Here is a 15,890-nt window from a genome sequence, read left to right as displayed (position 1 = left end):
TTTCGTGTTTGAAGACAGTTTTTCGGCAACCGGTTCTAAGATTTTCAATCACATATTTTCTAGCCATATTTCTGAAAATTGGTGAAAATAGAATTGCACCACATGGCAGGTTTCTCTCATCAGAGAAACAACTTCTCCGATCGGCAGTCGATGCGGAAACTCTTTATTTTGAGTAAGGATAGCATCCAGTTACTAAGGTTACGTTCGATTATGACGGGTCCAGCTGGAATGGCGCAGTGACGCCAACACATTGTGACATAATGCAAAAACGTGGACACTATCGTCTGATAAAGTATTGTCGGCGCCTTTGATCTCTCACCCAAGCATCTTAGAAATTTCATAGAAACAGATGCTGGTAATTCCTCGTGACAATTCTTATTTCGTCTGATACTGATTTTATGAACATGTATGATAGACTTTGACCAAGGTTTATTGTTGTAATCTTTATCAGTATATAGACTTTCACATAGTGTTATGGGCTTTTTTCCATATCGTATTCAGCATGTGGCTCTGGAACATACGGTGCCAACTGTGCCGGAAACTGCAGTTACCGACACTGTAACATGTCTTCCACCGCATGTGACCACATCAATGGAGCCTGTTCAGGGCATGGATGTGAGGTCGGATATATGGGGACAGACTGTACTACAGGTAATGTGAGGGACATTTATGACTAGTATCAACTAATTGTTACAGTCTACATGGGGATATAAAGTGTTAATTCCAAATTTTTTTTTTGCTGAATAGTCGAATTCAATTCCCAAAAGGTGTTGGTATATAGACTTTCATAGAGTCTTTTGTTGTTGTTTTTCTCCATATTGTACTCAGCATGTGGCTCTGGAAAATACGGTGCTAACTGTGCCAAGGACTGCAGTTCACGACAGTGTATGACGTTTTCTTCAACATGTGACCGATTCAGTGGAGCCTGTCCTGCTGATAGGTGTAAGGATGGATGGACGGGTTTGGTCTGTACTACAGGTAATGTGAGGGACATTTATGACTGGTATCACATACTTGTTATAGTCCACATGGGGATATAAAGTGTTCATTCCAATATTTCTCTACCTTTATGGGAATTGCATGTTTTTCGTTGAACAGTGGAATTCAATTCCCAAAGGGTGTTACTTCTCCCCTAGTCATTCTACATTCAACATGGACAAAACTTATTACTGTGTCTAGGCTTTGCCCAGCTGTCCTGTTGTTTCAATAACAGCTGCCATGGGTGGCCCTTTATCAGCATGCCAACGTCAGACCCCACACGAACCCAGTTGTACAGAACGTTCCCAATAGACACCTTTGCAGTGTCATGGATTATTATGCCCAACAGGAAACACAACCTCCATCCACCTTAGAATATCTGGTCCGGGCAGCCGACGTAGTCCAAGTGACGTCATCATACGCCTGAAATTGTTCTGTGCCTTAGAAATTACATTTCTGGACAACAATCCCACTCAATATCTCAGTGCCAACTTTGGAAATATCTTTATAAGTTCGGATTTTGGAACACCAAAGTTACTGCTAATGTGAGACATGTTCTTTGTGATAGATGAGATAATGTGCGAATGAGAAACAGTTATTTACGTACCATATGCATGTGTCAAAGACTTGGGGGAATACAAGCCACACTGCAGAAACACAATGGGTTAATGACAATGAAGTGACATGTTCCAGAGGACCCGCCTTTAGAGGAAAGGGGTCCGATTCATTGTGTAGGTTGTAAATCTGTGTGCTTTTTACCTGGATGATCTGTTGTGTTCAAGACTTTGCTACCAAAGAACTTAATTGTCATAGACAATAATCCGTATCATACTGTCATAAAAGTGACCAGCATCCGAAGTCCTGATGTCTCACGTTTGCCTCCTTATCACTGCGATGTGAACACGATTTAAGCGAACTGGGGCATCATCATGACATTGCCCGGAATAACACAACGTTTAAATTGACATACGTTTAAAATCCAGTCCACGAATGCATGGCTGCGAATTCACAAGATACATGGCAAAAATCAGTTAAAATAATGTGGAGCATCAGTACTGACTTTGAAGTGGTTTACAACAGGCGGCTATCAGTGCTGCCATCATACGAGTGCACTCCACAGTGAATCAATGTCCGATTCAGAATCAAAATGTGTTTTCATACCATCCCCTACTGAAATGAACAGTGCACGTGAATATCGCTTACCTGGGTGTCACATGACCTGTCGCCACAACTATGTCACAAATCGTCATATAGCTTCTGTAAACAAGTGTACTTTATTAAAGATTTTTGTTCATTTTGGTATGTTTTTCCTATTTACTTTGGCGTTGGTTTGACTCATTTATGATTATTAGTTTTTGCGTTTTTGAATTTTCAATCAAACGGATTGTAACAGGGATGATAATAAACTTTAATCATGACTTATCCGGGTTTTTGTTTAAATTCTTCTTGTAATGAACCGTATCTTCCCCAGTGTGTGCCTCTGGAACATACGGTGCCAACTGTGCCGAAAACTGCAGTTCTCGACACTGTAAGACGTCTTCCACCGCATGTGACCACATCCGTGGAGCCTGTTCAGATGATGGATGTGTGGACGGATGGATGGGAATAGATTGTACTACAGGTAATGTGTCGACATTTATGACTAGTATTGCAATTGCACTGTCTACATGGGAAAATATAATGTTCGTTCGAGTCTTTCTCGGATCTTTATGGTAATTACACTTTTTTGCTGAGAAGTCAAATTCGATTCCTAAAAGCGATTACTTCTTCCGTTGTCATTCGACCGTTCACGATTTCACCGGTTACACCATCAACGAAATTACCACCGAGGGTAACAGGTATTACACTTTGAGAAATGCAACTGTAATTAATAACTCATTTGGACAGATTTTGGAAACATTACGTTTTACAGAATGGCAGCGAAAAATAACGCCTCTGTTCAACTGATACATTGGCGTTTTAATTAATGGCTGCAATCTCAAGAAATAAAGTTTAGTTTTTTGTCTTCCTTCAAATTAAAATAAATGGGTATTTGGGTTCTTGGTCTGAGGACATTCTTCATCAAATGTTCTTACCTAATGGTCATGTCTATAAGTACACACTAATGCTGTCATAAATCATACGAGTGCTCTCCACAGTGAGTCCACGCCCGATTCAGAATCACAGTGTGATGAGGTTACGATGGTGCGACGTTTCGGTGCAGATTCTTGCTCCGTTGTCAAGCAGGAATGTAACATACAGTGTTGGCAAATCATGTCTAATGAGACTTCCGAAGACAACAAGGTAACACGGTAATTAACACAATAGGATGGGGACTGAGGTGATGAAACCAGTGGGTAGACATTGGGGGAGGGAGTAGAAGCCACCGATGTACAAATGTAAGGGATAGTTTAGCAAGGCACAAATGTTTATACAGCTGGTTGGGCTTGGAGGAGTGCATCATAAGCTGATGGAATGTAATATGCTTGATCTCGGTTGATGGTAGAGTTTTGACGTTTGATATGAATGGCATTGGCGAGTTTCCATTTTGTAATGTCCTTTTGGTTGTCGGCCGGTCTAGCTAATGAGGTGAATGGGTTAGACTGGATGTGACTGATGTCTGGTTTTCTTTCACACGGGTGTTGGTCATTCGGGATACATAGCTCTGTCCACTGCACTGCACTGCACTGCACTGCACTGCGCTGCACTGCACTTTGGACAGAGCTATATAGGCGAAATGTCCCGACCGATCAACACCCGTGTGAAAGAACATCGTTCACAAAGTCCGACAGCAAATCAGCCTTCGCTGATCACATCCAGTTTTGATATATTTCTTCTCTTGTCATTGTGTCATTCAGGTTTTCACTAGTTATACCATCGACAAAATTATGCCCAAAGATAAGTCCACAACAGTTTCAACAGAGTTTAGACTGTGAAAATGCGACCGGGATTAATAGCACATTGGAATAGTTTGGAACAGTTTTCGGAAATATAACACCTCTGCCCAATGGAGGCATCCGTTGCGAGCCACCTCCTTGTGGTGGGTGCTGGGTAACGCCAAGAGCTCGCCGACACCCCCGTTGTGGACCCGGGGGGATATTTGGTCCACTAACCCGTTTGCCGTGGGTTGCGGCACTGTGTCGGTGGAGGACGGGAGTCTGGGGGTTGAGGGCACTGGGAGCCTGTAACCGTGTTTCCTTTGCTCAACACACCCCTTCGACCCTTACTTCACCTAGACGGGAGGTTGAATGGGCCCGGTTCAACCAATCGGCTGGTCATGCTAAGCCCCGTACATGTAAATTTGGCTGCACAAATTTGAGACACTATTTACAAATTTTGTTCTAGCTTCATGATGATATAATTTTCTTTTGATTGTGATTTCGATATCCAACTTTGTAACTTGCCTAGAGTCCTATGTCCAGAAGGCAGTGGCTCATGGGCCAATCTGGTGGAATTATTGAACTTTTTTAATTTTTCTGCTGGAGTATATCATCTGAGTATCCTTGGTGCTGCAAGTCGGAGATCCGCTTGTGTTTAGCATTGTCCTTGTGATACTCCGTGGTGGATGGGGAGCTCGGATGATGAACGACTATACACTTACCATGGACTACGAAACACCCTCTAAGAAAACAAAACGTCCCCATGACACTGATGACGAACAACGACCCTCCACAGTACTTGATTACTGGCCACATTTCCTGATTATTGAGACTTTGGATAAGACTCCCTTGAAACTAAATCCTTTCGCGATTTCAAAAGGAGTTTATGGCATAGCAGGAGAAGTGAAGAATGTTCAGAGGTTGCGTTCAGGATCCCTGTTAGTCGAATGTAAGATGAAACAGCAAGCAATGAACCTGCTATCAACAGATATGTTTGTTGGTGTTCCCGTTGAGATCTCTGCTCATAGAACTTTGAATACTAGCAAAGGGATTGTAAGAGACAGAGATCGCCTCTTTACTGACATGACAGAGATTGATATCGCTTCTGAGATGAAAGACCAAGGAGTGTTATTTGTCAGGAGATTTACAACCCGCAAAAATAATGAATCAGTTCCAACAAACACTTATCTCTTCTCGTTTTCAGCGCCAAACCCTCCTAAATCAATCAAGGCAGGTTACTGTAATGTGAACGTTGATGTGTACATCCCTAGTCCTCTGCGGTGCTTTAAATGTCAAAAGTACGGACATGGAGTGAATAATTGTACATTGTCTGTTACTTGTGCTCACTGTGCTGAGAATACACATGTAACAGAAGATTGTGACAATAGTTATAAAAAATGCACCAATTGCCACGGAAGTCACTCATCCTTTTCTAAAGACTGTCCTGTTTGGAAACAACAGATGGAAATAAATCGGGTTAAATATACCAGGAATGTCAGCTTTGCTGAAGCAAAAAAGCTTGTTCAGTCTAGAGAACACAGTGAAACCTATGCCTCTATCGCCAGTTCATCAACCGAAACAACCCATAAGGAAAGTCCTTCAGTCACAATTAAAAATACCTCCTCGCACTCATGCCAAACAGACTTGACATGGGTAAACTCTGACACTCCTACACGATTGTCTCCTGATCAGTTCACTCAGACAGCAAAATCACTTTCACAGCTGAACCACTTGCAGGAACAATCTTCTCTTCCACAAACTTGTTCTCAACCTGACAGAAATGAGAACCAACCTGGAAAGTCCAAAATCAAATCACGGGTAGACACTTCAAAAACAAATCGGGCATCTAAAGGGTCAGATAAGATAAAAATATCTAACAAATTTGGATCACTAGAGGATATGGATGTTTCTGATAGCATCCATCAAAGGGCACATAGTTTATCGCCCTCAAAGAAAGTGAGGGGCAGATCCCCAATCAACCCTCCTAAAAGATAGTTCATTCTAAAAAACTAGTACAGTGGAATTGTAGAGGCTTACGGTCCAATTTTAATGAGTTACAGCTTTTAGTCCAAGATTTTGCACCATCGGCTTTCTGTCTGCAGGAAACTCTTTTGAAGCAGACAGATGCTTTTGATTTACGGCATTTTGATGCATATCATTACTTTTCACCTCCGGGTGACAGAGCCACTGGGGGATCTTCAATCCTTGTTAAACAGTATGTTATACATAGTCCTGTACCACTTGCAACTAACCTCCAAGCCGTTGCAGTTAGACTAACTCTTCATGTTACCTTTACACTATATGCTCTTTGTATATTCCGCCTTCTTCAGCACTCCAACTGTCAGATCTGCAAGCTCTCTATGACCAACTTCCTAAACCTTGTATTATAATGGGTGATCTCAATGGCCATAACCCGATATAGGGTGGCTCAAACACTAACTCAAAGGGTCAAATACTGGAAGATTTTATCTCCAATAATGATTTGTGTATTTACAATGATGATTCTAGCACTTACCTGCACCCTGCAACTGGCACTTACTCTTCTTTAGACTTGTCTCTTTCAGATTCTAGGCTACTTAATGAATTTGAATGGTCGGTCCACAATGACCTCTGTGGAAGTGACCATTTTCCAACTTTCTTATCAGAAATTAATCCGTCTGACTCTCCATCATATTCGAGATGGAATTTTTCAAAAGCAGACTGGTCTTTATTTCTTGCTTTATGCACATCTAAAATACGGCCCGAAGTTTTTAGTGACATAGCTGATCCCATTCAGTGTTTTTCTGACGTTTTAAATGAAATTGCTGATGAGTGTATACCCAAGTCCTCTACGAATCCACATGTACGGAAACCATGGTTTAATACAGATTGTAGTCAAGCCAGGAAAGCGAGAAAAAAAGCAGACAAATATTTCCGCCATCACCCAACTGTCCACAACTTAAATAAATTTAAAATACTCAACGCGAAAGCACGTCGTACCTTCAAACAAAACAAACGGCAATCCTGGAGAAACTGTGTCTCCAAAATTAATTCACGTACGCCAATATCCAAAGTATGGAACATGGTTCAAAGAATTAAAGGTAAAGGTTCAAAAGCTGGTGTTCACCATCTTAAAGATGGGGATAATTTAATTACTGACACATCTGAAATTGCAAATAAAATTGGCGAAACTCTTGCCGAAAATTCATCATCGGCGAATTATGTCCCTGAGTTTCAGAGATATCAGAAACAACAGGAAAAGACAAAACTTAATTTCGATTCAAATAACGGGGAAGATTACAATGAAGTGTTTTCTTTACATGAGCTCCATACGGCTCTTGACCAAGCTCACGACACTGCAACAGGTGATGATAATATACATTACCAGCTACTGAAACACTTACCTGAATCATGTTTGATGACACTTTTGGATATATTTGACCAAATATGGACGTCTGGCAAATTTCCTTCTTCATGGCGAAATGCCATTGTAGTTCCAATACCAAAACCTGGTAAGGATCATACAGATCCGTCGAATTATAGACCAATATCGTTAACTAGCTGTGTCTGCAAAACCATGGAGCGTATGGTGAATAATAGATTAGTTTGGTATCTTGAAACCAATAACCTTATCACAAATATTCAGTGTGGTTTCAGGAAAAATCATAGTACCATTGATCATTTGGTACGTTTAGAATCCTTTGTTAAAAATGCTATAGTCAATAAACAACATGCTGTATCAATTTCCTTTGATCTTGAAAAGGCTTACGATACCACATGGAAACATGGCATTTTGAAGGATCTACATGGTTTTGGTTTGAGAGGCCGTTTGCCTCTTTTTATATCACAATTTTTAAAAGACAGGCAATTTCATGTCCGTGTGGGTTCAACCCTGTCTGATCATTATAAACAGGATCAGGGTGTTCCCCAGGGCAGTATTTTGTCGGTTACCTTATTTAGCATTAACATTAATAGTTTATCCAAGGTTTTAAACGATTCCATTGATGGATCACTTTTTGTGGATGATTTTAATATTTCATGTCGTGGTAAAAATATCCATACTATTGAACGGCAACTGCAATTATGTTTAAATGAAATAAATAAATGGTGTCTTGAAAATGGTTTTAAGTTCTCAAAGTCGAAAACTAACTGTCTACACTTTTGTAGGAAATATAAATCGCATAAAGACCCTGAAGTATATTTAAATAGCACTCCCATTAAAGTTGTAAAGGAGGCCAAGTTTCTGGGCCTAGTTTTCGACTCCCATTTAACTTTTTTGCCGCATATTAAATCCCTCAAAGCCAAATGCCTGAAAGCACTCGATCTGTTGAAAGTTGTTTCCAACTCAAAGTGGGGAGGGGATCAAGCTACCCTCCTACACCTATATCGATCACTGATCCGTTCAAAACTCGATTATGGCTCCATCGTATATGGTGGAGCCTGTAAAAGCAACCTTAAACTTCTTGATTCTGTCCACCACCAAGGTCTAAGACTTTGTCTTGGGTCTTTCAGAACTTCACCTATTGACAGTCTTTACGTTAAGGCTGATGAACCATCTCTTACACTACGTCGTATAAAATTATCCTTACAATACATTACTAAATTATACTCTAATGAATCTAACCCTGCATATAACTGTGTGTTCAATCCACTTTATGGGGATTTGTATGACAAGAAGTCTTCTCTGGTTCCACCTCTAGGGCACAGAATTAAACCCTTTCTTTCTTCGGCCGGCATTGAGCTGAAAAACATAGCTCCCTCTCGTCTTCTTTCTTCTCCTCCTTGGCAGTTGGTTAGGCCTCAAGTCGACCTAACATTAACTTCATTTAAAAAATCAGAAAAATGAATTGCAGTATAAACAAGAATATAACCAATTAAAAACTAAATATAGCAATTACAAACCCTTATTTACAGATGGTTCGAAGGACAGTGGCGCAGTGGCTTGTGCCACTGTCAATGGATCGATAACAATATCTTCTAGATTGCCAGACAATAGTTCTATTTTTACAGCTGAAGCAAACGCCATACTAGCGGCTCTTAAATATATTCAAAAACACCCTAAACGTAAACAATATATAATCTATTCAGACTCTCTTTCTTGTCTTCAGGCTATTAAAAATATTTCTTGCAAACATCCACTTTTAACAGAAATTATTGAATTGTATAATGATCTTGCTACTGGCCAATACGACATCGTCTTCTGTTGGTTGCCCAGCCATGTTGGGATCTCTGGTAACACTTTGGCTGACCTTGCTGCTAAAGCAGCACTCAAACAATCTGTGACACCACTTCACATTCCCTACACTGATTATAAAGCTAACATTAGGTCTTACATCCGTGATCTGATGCAGAAGAGGTGGGACACCCAAGTAGGTATCAACAAACTACATGAAATAAAACCCTACATTGGTTACACTTACTTGGGTTGTCAGTCCAGATTTGAAGAGGTCATCATGCGACGATGTCGTATTGGCCACACAAGATATACACATGAATATTTGTTTAAAGGTGAAGATCCTCCGTTTTGTATCCCTTGTGATGAAAGAATCACAGTCAAGCATGTCCTGCTTGACTGTGTGGAATATTCCATCACAAGGGATCAGTATTTTAAATCAAGAACTATAAAGGATCTTTTTAGTAATGTCAGTGTTCATTTAATCATTGCGTTTTTAAAAGAATTAGACTTGTTACATGATTTGTAAATAGATTAATCTTTTATGAATGGAAGTTGAATTAGCAACTAAGATTGTTAGTGGCTGTATCCTCGAAGGGGGTTGAAGTACCGTAAAATTATTGTCCTCCTGAGAGGGTACGTAAGTCCCAAAACGGTTTAAGTCAGATTTGATCTTCCACTTATTTAATCGTTGCATATGTGTAATTTTAATCTGTGGCTAATCTTGCATACAGTCGCCAACAGCTGAGGGGATGATGTAAATCCAGCCAGGGATCATGCAGGTAGCAGAGGTACTGTAAGTCCCCATTGTCCCTGGTATGGTGATCTACCCTCTGTTGTTGGCGATCTATGGCCTGTTTTTATATTGTACTGTACACATATTGATACTATCATTTTTTAAGTTTCCACGCTAGTTTTAATACCAACTGTGATAGTCTAGTGGTTTTACTGTCCTTCGTCGACAGGGTCTTCATAATATACATATATATTATTTTTGTCACGTATGTTCTCGTCACGATATGCCTGCAATATTGCCGATGTGACATTAAATATTAACTCACTCACTCACTCACTCACTCACTGCCCAATGGATACATTGTTGTCTCAATTTGAAGAATACAGTTTGTCTTACTTATCGTGGCGACGTTGGACTAAATGGGGAAATATTTGCCCTCTCGGTCTATAGACATTCCTTATCAAATGATCCTTGTTGGTTGTGTCTCTATCTGTGCCCTAACTTCATCATAAAATCCGAGGAATGCAACGAGACGTATGTTATGTCAAACCTCGCACATTAATTATTTTGCGAACAAATGGTATTCATTTTATCAAAGACGTATATATTCCTCTAAAATCGATAACATTATTTCCGATAGAAGAAAGTGATAATTTTCGGACATATACGACCCTGTACATTGAAAAGCACTTACCAAGTATACTTTTCCATTACATACACCCACAAATATTGGCAGTGCTGTTAGTATTAAATGTTACACATTTTACTGACTTAGAGTCTCTCCATTACGAACGCCTAGTGCTGCCACTTTTGTAGCACAAAATATTTTTTCAAAGACAGTTCTCGTTACTTCAAATATTTACTCGTTGCTTCGAGTATTTTTTCGTTATTTCAATAATTTTCTCGTAACTTCGAGTTTTTTCTCGTTATTTCAAATATTTTTTTCATTGCTTCGATTAATTTCTCGTTACTTCGAGAATTTTCAGTCAAAAACTTGAAATTTCGAGTATTTTCTCGTTACTTCAAGTTTCAGTCAAAAACTTGAAATGTCGAATATTTTCTCGTTGCTTCGATTTTATTGTCCTTAATTTCTAAGTTTGATGAAGCTAGCATGTATATTTTAGGAGATCTACCCCGATCAAGATGACATCCTCAGTCACACACACCCTACAATCTACACCCTACACCACCCGAGTTTCAGTGGTCATAAAACAAACTTTCAGTTCAATAGGGAGGATGCGCACCCTTGCAACCGCGGTATCTTCCCATAAAGCAGACCTCACAAAAGACAGACCGCTTAAAACAACACACTTTAGGGTTGTTTGCATAAGGCTTAATTAAGCTGATAATAATAACATGTGCCCAGATATGGAAACTATACTTTGTTTTAATTCATGTAATGAATTATGATTTTTATATTAAGACTTTTTATATGAAAAGTGCTTGAGAACATTCTCAGCTTCTCAAGCAACTCAGTTCTCGACTACTTTTCACTCTAATTACAAGTAAATTAAGAAAGATGGAAATGTGTTGTTACTATACTCTGTAGTGACTGGTAGAAGAACAAACAGAATTTGATATCATTTGAAAAGGCATAGTGTGTCATATATTTGGATAATTTGAGAGTGAGTGGTTGATAATCACATTTCATGAGAAAAATACATGTACAGGTAGAGGGATTCACACTGAAATATTTTGTTGAAAATGATACTCGTTGTTGTTCGACAAGTGGTGGGCATATTAGTAAAACATGGAATTCGTCACATATGGCTTGTTTACAAAGATTACAAAGTTGGCTTTCTTTCAAACCATTCAGACAGCGCCCTGTTTCCATTAGTAACCTATGATTTGTTGTCCTAAATTTTCTCAGTGAAATTCTACTTTGTAAGGTTAATTTAAAATAAGGTTCTGGAATAACTTCAAGTTCATACATTGTGAAATGAAATCCTTTTGATGATTGAGTATTGCTTGAATTCCAAGATTGAACAGACTGTATACTATGTACTGACTCCAAGTGAACTCATTAATGGAATAGCGGTGGAGAGCATGGCTGAGCTAACTAGTGTACTAACTGAATTTATCTTACAGGAGGTCTGTCATTTTGGAGTGAACCGCAAATAAGACTTAACTGTGAAATGATACCATATATTCGATAACTTTGAGGATTTGACTGAAGTCAATTTGATCAAAAAGCATACCATTTTGGTATGAATATCAGTACGAATTGGTTTGCTTCCAGGCTCCACATACAACATGTGGCGAAGCAGTTTTCTTGAAAATATTTAATGAACAATTTCAATAACACTTAAAGTTTCATATGGCCAGAGGTCGTATAACCATTTCTAAACCTAATGTTGTCTTTTTCATCAGGACACATACCACAATTTTCAACGACACAGCTTAATTAAGCCTTGTGCAACCAACTATAAAATGTGTTGTTTTAAGTGGTCTGTCCTTTGGGGGATCGATACCGTCCCAAGCATATTTCCTAAACTATTCATGATAACTTCATCAGACTAGGAACACGTATCAAGCAGGATAGATAGGTTTGCCATTTGGGGTTTAAACCCAGATATGAACCTTTTGCGGTTTCCTACCAAATGTGACTTAGGCTGTGGATATGAGGGTGTCATGTCGTTCGGAGAAGATTTCCTTAAACTATACATGCTAGCTTCATGAAATCCATAGATGTGCCATTTGATGGTTATACTCAGATATGAATTTTATTTTTTTTGCTGTATCCATGAACATGTGACTTAGGCTGTGACTATGAGGATGTCATCTTGCTCGGGGCAGATATGAAATATACATGCTACCTCCATTAAACTTAGAAATTAAGAAAAAGGAATCGAAGCAACGAGTAAATATTCGAAATTTCAAGTTTTTAAAAGAAACTTGAAGCAACGAGTAAATATTCGAAATTTCAAGTTTTTGAAAGAAACTTGAAGCAACGAGAAAATACTCGATATTTCAAGTTTTTAAAAGAAACTTGAAGTAACGAAAAAATATTCGAAATGTCAAGTTTTTGACTCAAACTTGAAGCAACAAGAAAATACTCGAAATTTCAAGTTTTTGACTGAAACTTGAAGCAACGAGAAATTACTCGAAATTTCAAGTTTTTAAAAGAAACTTGAAGCAACGAGTAAATATTTGAAATTTCAAGTTTTTGAAAGAAACTTGAAGCAACGAGAAAATACTCGAAATTTCAAGTTTTTGACTGAAACTTGAAGCAACGAGAAAATACTCGAAATTTCAAGTTTTTGACTGAAACTTGAAGCAACGAGAAAATACTCGAAATTTCAAGTTTTTGACTGAAACTTGAAGCAACGAGAAAATACTCGAAATTTCAAGTTTTTGAAAGAAACTTGAAGCAACGAGAAAATATTCGAAATTTCAAGTTTCTGACTGAAACTTGAAGTAACGAGAAAATACTCGAAATTTCAAGTTTTTGACTGAAACTTGAAGCAACGAGAAAATACTCGAAATTTCAAGTTTTTGACTGAAACTTGAAGCAACGAGAAAATACTCGAAATTTCAAGTTTTTGACTGAAACTTGAAGCAACGAGAAAATACTCGAAATTTCAAGTTTTTGAAAGAAACTTGAAGTAACGAGAAAATACTCGAAATTTCAAGTTTTTGAAAGAAACTTGAAGCAACGAGAAAATATTCGAAATTTCAAGTTTTTGACTGAAACTTGAAGCAACGAGAAAATTCTCGAAGTAACGAGAAATTAATCGAAGCAACGAAAAAAAATTGAAATAACGAGAAAATACTCGAAATTTCAAGTTTTTGAAAGAAACTTGAAGCAACGAGAAAATTCTCGAAGTAGCGAGAAATAAATCGAAGCAACGAAAAATATTTGAAATAACGAGAAAATACTCGAAGTTACGAGAAAATTATTGAAATAACGAGAAAATACTCGAAGCAACGAGTAAATAATTGAAGTAACGAGAATTGTCTTTGAAAAAATATTTTGTGCTACAAAAGTGGCAGCATTAGGCTTTCGTACTCCATGCAGTGTATCCTTACAATGATCAGGTGATTTTATCAGTCATGACTCACCCATATTCATACATTAAAACTTCGAAACAAGACCGTCAGGATGGCAACAGTTCGTTTTCATGACTTCTGTCCTAAGTTCGGAATCATCCCACTTATACTTACAGCAGATATTGAATATTCCACTTGTACAGCGTATCAATTACCTTGGGATTTCTGTTCATGACAACCACACAAAACATGTCTAAAACAAGCGAATGATTGAAGTTGTGAAAATGGGTATTGCTGAAACATGCCTAATTTGATTTTCAATCCTATAACCTGTCCTGACATGGCATTTCTGAAAAGGACAGTTTTGTATGCTAGAATGTGCCTCCGGGTATTACGGAGCTAACTGTGGATAAAACTTGCACACATCGTATCTGCATGGAGACCTCAATCTGTGATAGGATACAAGGGTTGTGTGAAGGCGGATGTGCAGCTGTATATAACGGACCAGATTGTAGTGGTGGTATTTTTGTCACATAAACAGCGATGTTTTTTTCTAAATAATACGTTTCTCGCACATACCAATGTGTCTGTTGCTAAAACAGATACATTTAGTACACAATTTACTTTACTGTATTGGTTGAAAAGTAATTTACCTAAGGTTTCTACCCTAACGTTATCGTGAACATGTTTAGTGTCGGATTGCAATGTCAGACAATCTAAATTTAGTAGACGTGTATCTTCCATAATGAGCGGCGGTTCAGTATAAAATGTAATCTATACTAAATATGGTATAATATCAACCATACTGTCCACAAAGTGATTATGGTTGTTTGCTAGTTTGTTGCTCAACGCTGCTCGTAGCAGTATTCCAGCTTTGTGGTGGGGTCTGTAATAATCGAGTTTTAACCAGACAATTCAGTGAACAACAGCACGAACTCTCGCACTTGTGATACAATAGCATATGCCAACCATTCCTGACCACCCAATCATGTTAGTCGCCTTACAGGAATGGTTGCCCAGGCATCATCCAGATCATCACGGGTTTCACGAATGTCTTTTCACACCTTCACCAGCTTCCACTTCCACTTCAGCCTGTTCCAGTATGATGTACGGACCTAACTGTGTCAGATCCTGCAGTGACCGACATTGTACAACAAACTCATCTACGTGTGACGGGGTGTCTGGAGAATGTCCTGGTGGCTGTGAATTTGGGTGGACAGAAATAGACTGTTCCAGTAGTAAGTTATTGCTTTGTCTTTCCTGATGATAATGTATCTTATTGGTTAAACTGAATTTTAAATTATTCAGAGCACCTATACTGCATTCACCTTTTCAAAATGCATTGATTGCTGATTGCTGCATGTTAATTTGCAAACATCCCTAAAAGTGTCATAATTATGTCATCTTGGACAGCCTACCTTTACCACTAACATGGTTTGGTGATCAACAATAAATAGCAATGTTTAAGGGGTATGTTTTGGAAGCATACCGTGGCATTGTTAAGCCTGTAGGCCACGTTGTTGTCCAATAAAGTACACAAAAACATTAAACACTTGAAATGCAGATTGAAAATAGTAGTATAGGGAATGACAGTTCTAAAACACTTTCAAGAAAAGTCTCTACAAAGCCTTATTTACTAAATAAGGCTTTGGTTGGGCCCTTAGCTCTTGCTACTATTACCCCTACTACTTAACGTGTGTTGGAGGTAACACTGTGCCGTACGGTACGATCAATAATTCTTCTCTTACAAATTCCCTACCCGGCCCATCCCTCAAGTAGTATAAGTTAGGTTCGTCGGCTTTCATATCCACTTTATCTATGTTGTAAGTTTTGACTGACCATATAGGATCGGTGGCCCGCTTACGGCTATCACCCTCGTGTTCCCCCGGCTGGTATAGATACATTACCCCTACTACTTAACGTGTGTTGGAGGTAACACTGTGCCTATGTCACGTTTATATCGATGAAACAGTTTAACGTGAACCGCCTATGATCTCTTTGGTGTTCGTAATAAAGGCTTGCTGGGCTTTTTGTATCCCCTGTTCTATGTACTTTTTTTTCTCGTCCTCACTGATAGCAGACTTACGTGACTTGGACCGAATATCTTGTTTCATTCCGTTATATTTTGTGAGTTCAGAGAGGATTGAACGAAACTCCTCTTCTGAGATCTTACTAT

The 15,890-nt window shown here is 38.7% G+C and overlaps 1 protein-coding gene across 2 annotated transcripts in view; it reads left to right on the top strand.

Annotated features, from left to right (window-relative positions):
* Window positions 1–15,890, top strand: part of LOC137290327 (receptor-type tyrosine-protein phosphatase kappa-like) — a 131,668-nt gene that overhangs the window by 87,980 nt on the left and 27,798 nt on the right. The window contains exons 7-10 of one of the 2 annotated variants that reach the window (XM_067821169.1): window positions 502–651; window positions 829–978; window positions 2,450–2,599; window positions 14,806–14,952. In XM_067821169.1, the coding sequence (XP_067677270.1) occupies window positions 502–651; window positions 829–978; window positions 2,450–2,599; window positions 14,806–14,952 (597 nt within the window). The remainder of the gene's footprint in view (window positions 1–501; window positions 652–828; window positions 979–2,449; window positions 2,600–14,805; window positions 14,953–15,890) is intronic. The other variant, XM_067821170.1, reaches the window with a different exon arrangement.

This window comes from Haliotis asinina, chromosome 7, assembly GCF_037392515.1.
Source record: "Haliotis asinina isolate JCU_RB_2024 chromosome 7, JCU_Hal_asi_v2, whole genome shotgun sequence".
Taxonomy (NCBI): Eukaryota; Metazoa; Mollusca; class Gastropoda; order Lepetellida; family Haliotidae; genus Haliotis; species Haliotis asinina.
This window is presented reverse-complemented; position numbering and strand designations above follow the sequence as displayed.